The sequence below is a fragment of the Rhinopithecus roxellana genome, chromosome 1 (assembly GCF_007565055.1).
Source record: "Rhinopithecus roxellana isolate Shanxi Qingling chromosome 1, ASM756505v1, whole genome shotgun sequence".
NCBI classification, from domain to species: domain Eukaryota; kingdom Metazoa; phylum Chordata; class Mammalia; order Primates; family Cercopithecidae; genus Rhinopithecus; species Rhinopithecus roxellana.
Genome location: NC_044549.1, coordinates 189279420 through 189293594, shown reverse-complemented (window position 1 = coordinate 189293594; position 14175 = coordinate 189279420). Strand labels below are relative to the sequence as shown.

At 41.7% G+C, this 14175-nt stretch overlaps 1 protein-coding gene across 1 annotated transcript in view; it reads right to left on the bottom strand.

Moving 5' to 3' along the window:
• Positions 1-4062, bottom strand: part of SLC25A36 (solute carrier family 25 member 36) — a 35142-nt gene extending 31080 nt beyond the window's left edge. Inside the window, exon 1 of the mRNA XM_010378259.2 lies at positions 3779-4062. Coding sequence (XP_010376561.1) covers positions 3779-3819 — 41 coding nt within the window. The 5' untranslated portion in view covers positions 3820-4062. The remainder of the gene's footprint in view (positions 1-3778) is intronic.
• Between the last annotated feature and the right edge of the window lie 10113 nt (positions 4063-14175).

Sequence of the window (14175 nt, the reverse complement as noted above, 5' to 3'; positions counted from 1 at the left end):
TCCGCATGCAGTTACTTTATGCCTATTTCCCATTTTGTCACACAAAATATTAAATACAGAGGTATTCAAAGGTTGCGATTTAATAAAATTAGCATTCTTAAGTTAAAATTGGCTTTTTTTAAAATTACAAGTACCCGGAGGTGAATATGATGACTATAGTCTGGTGCCACTGCCTTGATGCATGCTAAGGCATCAGCAGTTTTACCCATCATTGCTTTTGCACCATCAGGACAAATGTTAACACATTTGTGCCAATAATTATGTCTTAGTATTTTTATGAAAATAGTTTTAAACTCTCAGACCACAAGTAGGGTCTCAAGAAGGAGAATCCCTGACCCACAATGCTGTGCTACACTCATCCATTTGCAGAAAAATGGTAGCTGCTTTGCTACAGTAATCCATTTACAGAAAAGTGGTTTCTTTGAGAATATTATCCAACAGGATAAGAAACTTCCCTTAGTTTTGCAATCTATTAGTAAGAAGAACAGAATGCATTTTTAGAAGGAAAAAAAGGGGAGGAGGATGTCTGAATGTCTCCTCTAATGTTAATAAGATGAAATTCTACTCACATCCCAAGGTGACAGTATTAAGCGGTAGACACTTTCAAGGTGATTAGGTCATGAGATTGTAGCCCTGACATTTGGGATTACTACCTTTAGAAGACACCAGAGATCCTGGCTAGCTTCTCCTACTACATGAGGATACAGCAAGAGAGTGTCTTCTATGAGGAAGCAGACCACCATCAGACAACGAACCTGTTATTGCTTTAATTTTGAACCTTCCAACCTTCAGGACTGTTAGGAATATTTGTTATTTATAAGCCACCAGTTTTTGGTATTTTGTAATAGCAGCTGAAACAGAGCAAGACAGAGGAAAAGGAGAGGTAGTAAAAATTAAGGAAATGAGACTAATAAAAATATGGTCAGAGTGAAGGGGAAATAAATCACATTAATTATACTTTTAAGTATTCTACTTCTGCCCTGATCTTCAAGAAAACCGGTGAAATAATTTAACAAATATCATTCATTATACCAAAATGGGGGTTTCAATAAATAATAATGATTGAGCAAATGAATGAGCTCCAGGATATAAAAACAGACAGTTCTTAGATCATCTTTGATTTTACTCACTACATATATTAAATTCTCTGTCATAGAAGCTACAAAGAAAAAACTTCATCTACGTAAAGTCTGAAGGTATATAGCTCCTATATGAGACAGTATCTCCCTCAAATACAAAAACATGAGCTGCCTCTGTAGATATATATGCCGCTGATACAATAACTGGACAATGTATAATTCTATCAGTCTTTAAAAATACATTTCATATTGCTTTCATCTCTATATATACACAGTATTAGAGGTACAAATAAAATTAAATTATATTTACATCTTTTTTACAGGGTGCCATGATATGGTTCCTAAACTCAATTAACCTAACTACTGACCTTACAAACTCTGAATATTAACTCTGGCAAAAGCATAATGGGATCAAAGTGTGTCTTAAAGAAAGCACGAGTTATGCATGTCAGTATTTCACCCAGAACCAAGGTCCAGTGATGGTGTTTAACAATACAGTTACTAGGCTGTTAGAAATCTGGGATTCTGATAAACATATTTGAATATTACAATTTTCCTTATCAGAAAAACAATTCAAAGGCTCCATATTCTGAAAACCCTTGCCTAAGATTAAATACACTGTGACAGGTTACTGATGGTTCTTTTAAAATATACTGGGCTTTCTTTAAATAGATAAGGTGTGTTTTACTTAACTCACTTACGTAACCACATATAAAAATAAAATCAAGACGAAATGCAAAGGAAGAGAAATTATATGACTGAGCACCAACCTTGTATCAGATTCTACATACTAATATCTCATTTAATAGTCTAAATAAACTACATATGCTAGACTGGCGGGGGCGGGGTGGAGCTCCTAATCTGTGTGTTTACATGCTACAAAAACCTCCCATTCCTGTTCTTAAACCAGAAAACCTATATTTACATGTTTTTATAACAAAATGATGATCCTAATCCGAAGTGGAAAATTAGTGCAATCAAGCTAACATTTATTTCAAATATAATACGTATGCCCCATTTTTAACAAAACTTGATATATGAATCCTGAACGCGGAGTAATAGAAATGTTAGGAGCTAGAGAAGTGCTTTCGAGATCATATAATACAATCTCCTAATTTTACAGATGAAGCAATTGAAATAAAAGTGTCTATGTTTCACCCAAATTAAAATAGTGCTAGATTACATCTGTGGTCTCCTCACTTCAGGTGTTATAGATCTAATTACACGAGCGAACTCAATTATTTGCATGAGATTTTTTCAAGAGCATCTACACAGCTACTGAATTTTTTAAAAAAGATTTAATTTGCCTGATTACTGGCAGCAAACATTTCAGAAATATGAAAAGCCAATTGCCTAAACTGGGTCTCACAGATTAATAGAAAAATATTGTTTTTATGCCAGAACAGTGGCTGGCCCATAATTGGTGTACAATAAATATTTGTTGAATGAAAGTGTGCCAACCTAAATAAAGTATTGCCATCATTGGCTCAATAGAGTCCATATGTCCAACTCAAAGCAAGACACCGTGAACAGAACTGCATGTATATCTCTTTCATAATCTTAAAAGTGGTGGATCTAAAAACTGTAGTATAAGAAGATGCCGGTAGGAGTCTCAGCATAATTCACCGAAGCCATTTTTGATAAGAAAACTCTTTATAACCCTCCAAATAAGTAACGCTTAAAATTGCTATGATTCTCCAAATGATATAAAGGAACAAATCTAAACAGGAGGCTAAATTAGCAGCTCTAATACTCACGTTGGCAATCAGGGAACTAAGACTTTGGGCTTAGTCCTAATCTTGCACACACATAGTAACTATTAACACTATCTTCAAAAAAAATCTGACCTCTCTCCACTCCTACTTTCTTCTAAGCAGCAGAAAAGCAAACGGTGTACAAGAGGGGTGGTTTTCTCGAAAGGAATCTGACCCCAAAAGTACTGCAAAGCTTTGCACCCCATTCACCACCTGGAAAAGCTCGGGCAAGAAATTTTCCAAGGCCTAGAAACACCCCACAGCAACCACGGGAGAATACCAACGCCTTCCCCGCTGGATCCCGTAGCCCCTTACCACCCACCCTGCAAAGCCGAGCCCGGAAATGAGCTGCCCGAGGTCCGAGGTGGGGCGTGAGTGACGTGCGGAGGCCCAAGCGCGCGGCAAGGAGCGAAGGCTGAAGGAGGCTCCGGCGCCCATTTTGTCCTCAGCCTCCGCACTTTCCGCCCCGTCCCCTTGGGCCATGCAACCTACGCGAAATCCGGAGCCAGGCTACTCAAAGCAGCCCTGCATCCCCGACACCCGCTAGACTGCGGCGAGCAGCCGGGGCCAGAGGCGGTCGGGTAATCAAACGCCGACCCCAGTTCTCGCCGGCATCTCCTGAGACGCTTGAATTCGGCCTCCGTCTCACTCCAGGCCCCGCAGGCCCAAACCTCACTCCCGGCCCGGGTTATGAAACCCTCAACCTTGTCTGCCTGGGCCTCTCTCGCCCTCGGGCCCAAGCCTCACCCCCCCGCTTCCCCGAACCGGAGCCCTCTACGCCACCCACGGGCTGGGTCTCTCCCCTCACCCGCGGCCAGTGGCTGCTCCCCGCCCAGGCCTCACCCCTGCCCCCCCTCGTCCCCCTTCACCCCCCTCGCCCCTCTCGCCTGCGTCTTCGGCCCCAGCACCCTCAGCCCCAGTGCGCACGCCCCACCAGGACCGTACCCCCCGGCAAACAGATGCACCAGCGTGTCCCTCTGGCTCATTCTCTCTCCCGCATGTCCTCCGGGCGCTGAGGCGGGACGCGGATCTGGCCGCCCGCTACGGCAGGCGGCTTTGGTCCCGGACTGGAGACGCACAGCGCCCAGGGGACGGCGAGGAGAGCTGGCCGAGACGCGGCTGCAGAAAGCAACCGGCACAGCCCTCCCCGCGGCACTCTAGCCGCCCCACCGCCTGCCTAAGCGCGCCGCCCTCCACCGAAGGCCGAGAGCGACCCGGCGCAGCGCGACAGAGGGTGGGCGGGGGATGGTAGGGGAAAGATGACTATTTGATGGCCCCCGACATAAACAGAGGCTCCCATTGGTCTGAGCGTCGTGACGTCACGCACTCTGCAGTGCTCTTTCACGTGATCCCCGTGGGCTCTTTCAATGAAAGGGGCCACGAGGCGTGGCCAGAGCGCGTGCCCGCAGGGTGGTAGGTCACCGCGCCTCTCGCACCTGAGACCTGGGGCGCCAGACCTGGGGCGCCCGGACCAGAATGAACGCGACAATCACGGCTGCGCTCTCCTGAACAGGGAACTGGCGGGGCGGGAAAAATCGCCTTGGTTCCGGGTTCACAAGAGAATTACTTTGAAAAAATTGGATTTATGACCCAGCAATTCCCTTGGTGTCTATCTCAGAGTAACATTTCGCACAATGCATAAAAAGGTTTGTGCATGGATACTCCTGTACAGGCTCACAAACAGTACAGAATTATGAACAATGCTTGTAGTAGCAGAAAATTGAAATCAGTGGGGGAATGAAGAAATAAATCATGGAACATTCCTACTATGGAATATTATGCAATCGTGACAAGGGATGAGGTTACTCCATATGGCAAAAAATCTCCCGAGGTGTGTAATAAGTAAAAAAGGCAAGTAGAATTTAAACACTCGGGTTTATTTTTAAAATAATAAAGTAAAAGTTCATAGAAAATGGAATTAAAAGATACAATTTAAAAATATAAACTTTGTTTATCAAGGTAAGCTTCATCAAGTTAAAAACACTTTGGTAAGTGATGATACCAGCTGTTTAGTCCATCTGTAAAGAATTGAGGGTTATGGGAATTTAATCATGAAAATGCAGGCTTTTTTACATTATTAACTGAAGAAAAATGGGTGCCATTTACAGATTTTTCACGATTAGAAAACAAAAATATGTCAGAAGGAGCCAGGTCAGGAATGTAAGCTGCTCCTAATAGTTTCCCATCGAAATCCCTGGAAAAAATGCCCTTATTTAAAGAGGAATGAGCAGGAACATTGTCCTGGTGGAGAAGGACTCTCGGGTGAAGATTTCGCAGGTGTTTTTCTACTAAAGCTTTGCTTCACTTTCTCCTGTAATAAGCAGATGTTATTGTTCTTCAGCCCTTCAGAAAGTCGACAGGCAAAATACCTTGAGCATTCCAAAAAGCTGCTGCTCTGACTTCGGCTCTTGACCAGTCCACTTTTGATTTGACTGGACCACTTGCACCTCTTGGTAACTATTGCTTTGATTGTGCTTTGGCTTCAGGATTATACTGGGAAAGCTATGTTTGATCTCCTGTTACAATTCTTCAAAGAAATATTTCAATATATTGATCCCACTTGTTTACAATTTCCATTGAAAGCTCTGCTCTTGTCTGCAGCTGATTTGGGTGCAACAGTCTTGCACCCATCACGTGAAAATTTGCTCAACTTCAGTTTTTCAGTGAGAAATGTATAAGTAGAACCAGTTGAGATGATGTCTATGGTGTTGTTTATTATTTGTGCCGTTAATTGCAGGTCCTCTTCAATTATGGCACACCAAAGAATAATCTTTTCCTCAAAAATCGATGTGGATTGTTTGCCACTGCAGGCTTCCTCTTCAATATTATCTCATCCCTTCTGCAAACAAGTTATCCATTTGTAAACTTCAGATTTCGTTGGGGGAATTTTCCCCATCAAACTTTTGTAAAGCATCCTTGATTTCCCCATTCTTCCACCCAATCTTGACCATAAATTTGGCTTTTGTTCTTGCTTCAATTCATGCTGCTCTGATAGGGACTGTTTTCAAGCTGATGTCTTATCCTTTTTAGTGCCCCAAACTAGATCTTGTTCACATACGTTATAACAAGAGAGTATGAATTTTTGGTGCAAAAAAGTTTGAAATTCATACATAGTTTTTTTTTTTTTTTTTTTTTTTTTAGTTAGGGAAAATGTTTATATAAATTTAAATTTACGTATATTCCATCCTTAACTGAAAGAGTAAAAAAGTTTCTGAGATTTTTTTTGCTACTTACCAGTTCCTTTTTTTTTTTTTAAAATATACTTTAAGTTCTGAGATACATGTGCAGAATGTGGAGATTTGTTATGTAGGTATACATGTGCCATGGTGGTTTGCTGCACCCATCAACCCGTCATCTACATTAGGTACTTCTCCTAATGCTATCTATCCCCTTGCCCCTCAACCCCCAACAGGCCCCAGAGTGTGATGTTCCCCTCCCTGTGCCCATGTGTTCTCATTTTTCAACTCTCACTTGTGAGTGAGAACATGGGGCGTTTGGTTTTCTGTTCTTGCGATAGTTTGCTGAGAATGATGGTTTGCAGCATCATCCATGTCCCTCCAAAGGACACGAACTCATCTTTTTTTATGGCCACATAGTATTCCATGGTGTATATGTGCCACATTTTCTTTATCCAGTCTAACATTGATGGGCATTTGGGTTGGTTCCAAGTCTTTGCTATTGTGAATAGTGCTGCAATAAACATATGTGTGCGTGTGTCTTTATAGTAGAATGATTTATAGTCCTCTGGGTATATACCCAGTAATGGGATTGCTGGGTCAAATGGTATTTCTAGATCCTTGAGGAATCGCCACACCGTCTTCCACAATGGTTGAACTTATTTACACTCCCACCAACAGCGTAAAAGCATTCTTATTTCCCCACATCCTCTCCAGCATCTGTTGTTTCCTGGCTTTTTAATGATCGCCATTCTAACTGGCATGAGATGGTACCTCATTGTGGTTTGCATTTGCATTTCTCTAATGACTAGTGGTGATGAGCTGTTTTCATATGTTTGTTGGCCACATAAACGTCTTGTTTTGAAAAGTGTCTGTTCATATCCTTCATTCATTTTTTGATAGGGTGGTTGTTGTTGTTTTGTTTTTGTTTTTGTTTTTGAGACAGAGTCTCACTCTTGTTACCTAGGCTGGAGTGCAATGGTGCGATCTCAGCTCACTGCAGCCTCCACCTCCTGGGTTCAAGTGGTTCTCCTGCCTCAGCCTCCCTAGTAACTGGGATTACAGGTGCCCGCCACCACACCCAGCTAATTTTTTTTTTTTTTGTATTTTTAATAGAGACAGGGTTTCATTATGTTGGCAAGGCTGGTTCTTGAACTCCTGACCTCAGGCAATCCACCTGCGTCAGCTTCCCGAAGTACTGGGATTACAGGCATGAGCCACTGCACCCGGCTAATTTTTTTTTTTTTTAATAAATTTGTTTAAGTTCCTTGGAGATTCTGGATATTAGCCCTTTGTCAGATGGATAGATTGCAAAAATATTCTCCCATTCTGTAGGTTGCCTGTTCACTCTGGATAGTTTCTTTTGCTGTGCAGAAGCTCTTTAGTTTAATGAGATCCCATTTGTCAATTTTGGCTTTTGTTGCCATTGCTTTTGGTGTTTTAGTCATGAAGTCTTTGCCCATGCCTATGCCTGAATGGTATTGCCTAGGTTTTCTTCTAGGGTTTTTATGGTTTTAGGTCTTATATTTAAATTTTTAATCCATCTTGAGTTAATTTTTGTATAAGGTATAAGGAAGGGGTACAGTTCCAGTTTTCTGCATATGGCTAGCCAGTTTTCCCCAACATCATTTATTAAATAGGGACTCCTGTCCCCATTGCTTGTTTTTGTCAGGTTTGTCAAAGATCAGATGGTTGTAGATGTGTGGTGTTATTTCTGAGGCCTCTGTTCTGTTCCAATGGTCTATATATCTGTTTTGGTACCAGTACCATGCTGTTTTGGTTACTGTAGCCTTGTAGTATAGTTTGAAGTCAGGTAGCAAGATGCCTCCAGCTTTGTTCTTTTTTCTTAGGATTGTCTTGGCTATATGGGCTCTTTTTTGGTTCCATATGAAATTTAAAGAAGTTTTTTCTAATTCTGTGTAGACAGTCAATGGTAGCTTGATGGGAATAGCATTGAATCTATTAATTACCTTGGGCCATATGGCCATTTTCACTATATTGATTCTTCCTATCCATGAGCATGGAATATTTTTCCCTTCGTTTGTGTTCTCTCTTATTTCCTTGAGCAGTAGTTTGTAGTTCTCCTTGAAGAGGTCCTTCACATCCCTTGTAAGTTATATTCCTAGGTATTTTATTCTCTTTGTAGCAGTTGTGAATTGGAATTTGCTCATGATTTGGCTGTTTTTCTATTATTGGTGTACAGGAATGCTTGTGATTTTTGCACATTGATTTTATATCCTGAGACTTTGCTGAAGTTGCTTATTAGCTTAAGGAGTTTTTGGGCTGAGATGATGGGGTTTTCTAAATATACAGTCATGTCATCTGCAAACAGAGAGAATTTGACTTCCTCTCTTCCTATTTGAATACCCTTTATTTCTTTCTCTTGCCTGATTCCCCTGGCCAGAGCATATCCAATACGACATTTAATAAGAGTGTTGAGAGAGGGCATCCTTGTCTTATGATGGTTTTCAAAGGGAATGCTTCCAGGTTTTGCCCATTCAGTATGATATTGGCTATCAGTTTGTCATAAATAGCTCTTATTATTTTGAGATACGTTCCATCAATACCTAGTTTATTGAGTGTTTTTAGCATGAAGGGGTGTTGAATGTTATCAAAGGCCTTTCTGCATCTATTGAGATAATCATGTGGTTTTTATCACTGGTTCTGTTTATGTGATGGGTTATGTTTATTGATTTGCGTATGTTGAACCAGCCTTGCATCCAAAGGATGAAACCAACTTGATTGTGGTGGATAAATTTTTAATGTGCGGCTGGATTCAGTTTGCCTCTATTTTATTGAGGATTTTTACATCGATGTTCATCAGGGACATTGGCCTGAAATTTTCTTTTTTGTGGTGTCTCTGCCAGGTTTTGATATCAGGATGATGCTGGCCTCATTAAATGAGTTAAGGAGGAGTCTCTTTTTTTCTATTGTTTGGAATAGTTTCAGAAGGAATGATAACAGTGCCTCTTTGTACCTCTGGTGGAATTCGGCTACGAATCCGTCTGGTCCTGGGCTTGTTTTGGTTGGTAGGCTATTACTTACTGACGCAGTTTCAGACCTTGTTATTGGTCTATTCAGGGATTTGAGTTCTTCCTGGTTTAGTCTTGGGAGGGTGTATGGTCCAGGAATTTATTCATTTCTTCTAGATTTTCTAGTTTATTTGCATAGAGATATTTATAGTATTCTCTGATGGAAATTGTATTTGTGTGGGATCAGTGGTAATATCCCCTTTATCATTTTTAATTGTGTCTGTTTGATTCTTTTCTCTTTGCTGCTTTATAAGTCTGGCTAGCGATCTATCTATTTTGTTAATCTTTTCAAAACAGCTCCTGGATTCATTGATTTTTTTCAGGGGTTTTTTTTTTTGTTTCTCTATCTCTTTCAGCTGTGCTCTGATCTTAGTTATTTCTTGTCTTCTGCTAGCTTTTGAATTTTTTTGCTCTTGCTTCTCTAGTTCTTTTAATTGTGATATTGTGATGTTAGGGTATCAATTTTAGATCTTTCCTGCTTCCTTCTGTAGGCATTTAGTGCTATAAATTTCCCTCTGAACACTGCTTTAGCTGTGTCCCAGCGATTCAGGTACATTGTGTCTTTGTTCTCATTGGTTTCAAAGAACTTATTTATTTCTGCTTTCATTTTGTTATTTACCCAGTAGTCATTCAGGAGCAGGTTGTTCAGTTTCCATGTGGTTGTGTGGTTTTGAGTGAGTTTCTTAATCCTGAGTTCTAATTTGATTGTTCTGTGGTCTGAGAGACTGTTATTATGTCCATTCTTTTGCATGTGCTGAGGAGTGTTTTATGTGGTCGATTTTAGAATAAGTGCTATGTGGTCTTGAGAAGAATGTGTATTCTGTTGATTTAGGGGTGGAGAGTTCTGTAGATGGTCCACTTGGTCCAGAACTGAGTTCAACTCCTGCATATCCTTGTTAATTTTCTGTCTCATTGATCTGTCTAATATTGACAGTGTGGTGTTAAAGTCTCCCACTATTATTGTGAGGGAGTCTAAGTCTCTTTGTAGGTCTCTAAGAACTTTATGAATCTGGGTGCTCCTGTATTGAGTGCATATATATTTAGGATAGTTAGCTCTTTTTCTTGCAATGATCCCTTTACCATTACATAATGCCCTTCTGTGTCTTTTTTGATCTTTGTTAGTTTAAAGTCTGTGTTATCAGAGACTAGGATTATAACCCCTGCTTTTTTTTTTGCTTTCCATTTGCTTGGTAAATATTCCTTTATCCCTTTATTTTGAGCCTACATGTGTCTTTGCACATGAGATGGGTCTCCTGAATACAGCATACCAATGGCTCTTGACTCTTTATTCAATTTGCCAGTCTGTGCCTTTTAATTGGTACATTTAGCCTATTTACGTTTAAGGTTAATATTGTTATGTGTGAGTTTGATCTTGTCACTAAGATGCTACCTGGTTATTTTGCCCATTAGTTGATGCAGTTTCTTCATAGTGTTGGTTGTCTTTACATTTTGGTTTGTTTTTGCAGTGACTGGTACCAGTTTTTCCTTTCCATATTTAGTGCTTCCTTCAGGAGCTCTTGTAAGGCAGGCCTGGTGGTGACAAAATCCCTCAGCATTTGCTAGTCTGTAAAGGATTTTATTTCTCCTTCACTTATGAAGCTTAGTTTGTCTGGATATGAAATTCTGGGTTGAAAATTCTTTTCTTTAAGAATGTTGAATATTGGTCCCCACTCTCTTCTGGCTTGTACGGTTTTGGCTGAGAGATTTGCTGTTAGTCTGATGGGCTACCCTTTGTGGGTAACCCAGCCTTTCTCTCTGGCTGCCCTTAAGATTTTTTCCTTCATTTTAGCCTGGGTGAATCTGACAATTTTATGTCTTGGGGTTGCTCTTCTCGAGGAGTATCTTTGTGGTGGTCTCTGTATTTCCTGAATTTGAATGTTGGCCTCTCTTTCTAGGTTGGGGAAATTCTCCTGGATAGTATTCTAAAGAGTGTTTTCCATCTTGGTTCCATTCTGCCTGTCACTTTCAGGCACACCAATCAAATGTAGGTTTGGTCTTTTCATGTAGTCCCATATTTCTTGGAGGCTTTGTTTGTTCCTTTTCATTCTTTTTTCTCTCATTTTGTCTTTATGCTTTATTTCATTAAGTTGATCTTCAATCTCTGATATCCTTTCTTCCACTTGATTGATTTGGCTATTGATAATCTGTATGCTTCACAAAGTTCTTGTGTTGTGTTTTTCACCTCTATCAGGTCATTTATGTTCTTCTCTAAACTGGTTATTCTAGTTAGCCATTCCTCTAACCTTTTTAAAAGGTTCTTAGCGTCCTTGCATTGGGTTAGAACATGCTCCTTTAGCTCAGAGGAGTTTGTTATTACCCACCTTCTGAAGCCTTCTTCTGTCAATTCGTCAAATTCATTCTCCATCCAGTTTTGTTCCCTTGCTGGTGAGGAGTTATGATCCTTTGCAGGAGAAGAGACATTCTGGTTTTTGGCATTTTCAGCCTTTTTGCACTGGTTTTTCCTCGTCTTCAAGGATTTATCTACCTTTGGCCTTTGCTGTTGGTGACCTTCGGATGGAGTTTTTGCTTGGTTGTCCTTTTTTTTTTTTTTGATGTTGATGCTATTGTTTTCTGTTTGTTAGTTTTCCTTCTAACATTCCTCTTCTGCAGGTCTGCTGGAGTTTGCTGGGGGTGCACTCCTGACCCTGTTTGCCTGGGTATCACCAGCGGAGGCTGCAGAACAGCAAAGATTGCTGCCTGCTCCTTCCTCTGAAAGGTTCGTCCCAGAGGGGCACTTGACAGATACCAGCCGGAGCTCTCCTGTATGATGAGTCTGTTGACCTCTGCTGGGAATTGTCAACCTGTCAGGACGCTCAGAGGTCAGGGGCCCACTTGAGGAGCCAGTCTGTCCATTAGCAGAGTCTGCCACTCTCTTCAGAGCTGGCAGGCAGGAATGTTTAAGTCTGCTGAAGCTGTGCCCACAGCTGCCCCTTCCCCCAGGTGCTCTGTCCCAGGGAGATGTGTAGAGGACTACGTGCTCGCAAACGAGACGTTCCCGATAAGTCCTGCTCTTGCAAACGAAGCAGGGTGTTCCTTCTGTTTGCAGGGAGGACAAAGGAGCCAGCTGCAAACAGCAGACCCTGGGAGCTTGTTTATGTGTAAACATCTTGAAAATCCAGAAAGTCAGGGAAAGGTCAGAAAAACAACAATGTGTCTTGTGACTTGGTAACATTCCACAAACAACTGTATAAAATAAAGCGGAGCCTGTCGTTTGCGGAGGCCGCCATGTTTGTCTTGTCTTGTGTTGTCTTGTGTGTTCATTCCTTTGTTTAGGAAACACGCGGACCCCAACAAGATGGGAGTTTTATCTATAAGCTCCTGACTGGGGCTGCTGCCTTTCTTTCAGAGATGCCCTGCCCAGAGAGGAGGAATCTAGAGAGGCAGTCTGGCTACAGTGGCTTTCCAGCGCTGTGGTGGGCTCTGCCTAGTCGGAACTTCTGACAGCTTTGTTTACACTGTGAGGGGAAAACCAACCGCCTACTCAAGGCTCAGTAATGGCAGATGCCCCTCCCCCCACCAAGCTGAAGCATCCCATGTTGACTTCTGACTGCTGTGCTGGCAGCGAGAATTTCAAGCCAGTGGATCTTAGCTTGCTGGGCTCCATGGGGATGGGATTCGCTGAGCTAGATCACTTGGCTCCCTGGCTTCAGCTCCCTTTATAGGGGAGTGAACAGTTCTATTTTGCTGGCATTCCAGGTGCCCCTGGGGTATGAAAAAAAAAAAAAAAACTTCAGTTAGCACGGTGTCTGCCCCAACGGCCACCCAATTTTGTGCTTGAAACGCAGGTCCTTTGTGCTGTAGGCATCCGAGGGAATCTCTGGTTTGTGCGTTGTGGAGACCGTAGGAAAAGTGTAGTATCTCGTCCAGAGTGCACCGTCCCTTACAGCACAGTCCCACGTGGCTTCCCTTGGCTAGGGGAGGGAGTACCCCAACCCCTTGTGCTTCCTGGGTGAGATGACGCCCCACCATGCTTTCACTTACCCTCCATGGGCTGTACTCACTGTCTAACCAGGCCCAGTGAGACGAACCGGATACCTCAGTTGGAAATGCAGAAATCACCAACCTTCTGCTTTGGTCTTGCTGGGAGCTGCAGACCAGAGCCGTTCCTATTTGGCCATTTTGCCTGGGAATGCATAGTTGTTTTTATAATATGCATTTTCCGTGAACCTTTTCAAGATCCTTCCAAAAATGGGCCAGGTTAAACATAGGGTTATGCTTATAATTCTAGCATTTTGGGAGGCCAAGGCAGAAGGATTGCTTGAGGCAAGGAGTTGGAGACCACCCTGGGCAATACAGTGAGGCCCCTGTCTTTACAAAAAATAAAACAGGAGGCTGAGTTAGAGTCTGCAGTAAGCTATGATAGCATTAGTTCACTCCACCCTGGGCAACAGAGTGAGACCCTGTCTCATAAACAAAAATTTAAAAATGGTAGTTGAAATTTATTGGGGACTTACTAATGTGCCAGGCTTTAAGCACTTTATAACATTCCCTTTGTTATTTTAGAGATGGGATCTCTCTTTGCTGCCCAGAGTTGCTACATTGCTATGTTGTCCAGGCTGGCCTCAAACTCCTGGATGCAAAAACCCTCCTGCCTCAGTCTCCTGAGTAGCTAGGACAATAGGCACACAACACCATGGCCAGCTATAACATTTTTTCATTAAACTTTCACAACTACCCTATGAGATAAGTGATATAATCCCCTTAATTTCACATGAGAAAACTGAATTTAGAATAAGTAAGTGAATTGGTCATGATTACCCAGTTCATTGAAGGGGAGCTTGAATTTGAATTCACCAGTCTGTCTGACTCCATGGCTTCAGTTGGTAAACAAGCTGCCATTAGAAGGGGAAAACTTGACAAAATTTGTCAAAAACAGAAAAGTAGAAATAAAAATTGGGGCAATCCTGGACATACTTTCCAAAAACATGCTGCATTAACATTTGAGGGCTATTTCTCTCTTATACAAGCTTTATCAAAATGCAATTCACATAACATAAAATTCACCAATTTAAAGTGTATGATTTAGTGGTTTTTAGTATATTTCAAGGTTATGCAACTATCACTACTACCTAATTCCAGAATATTTTTCTCACCCAAAAGCCTGCCCTGTACCTTTTAGCAGTCACTTCCATTT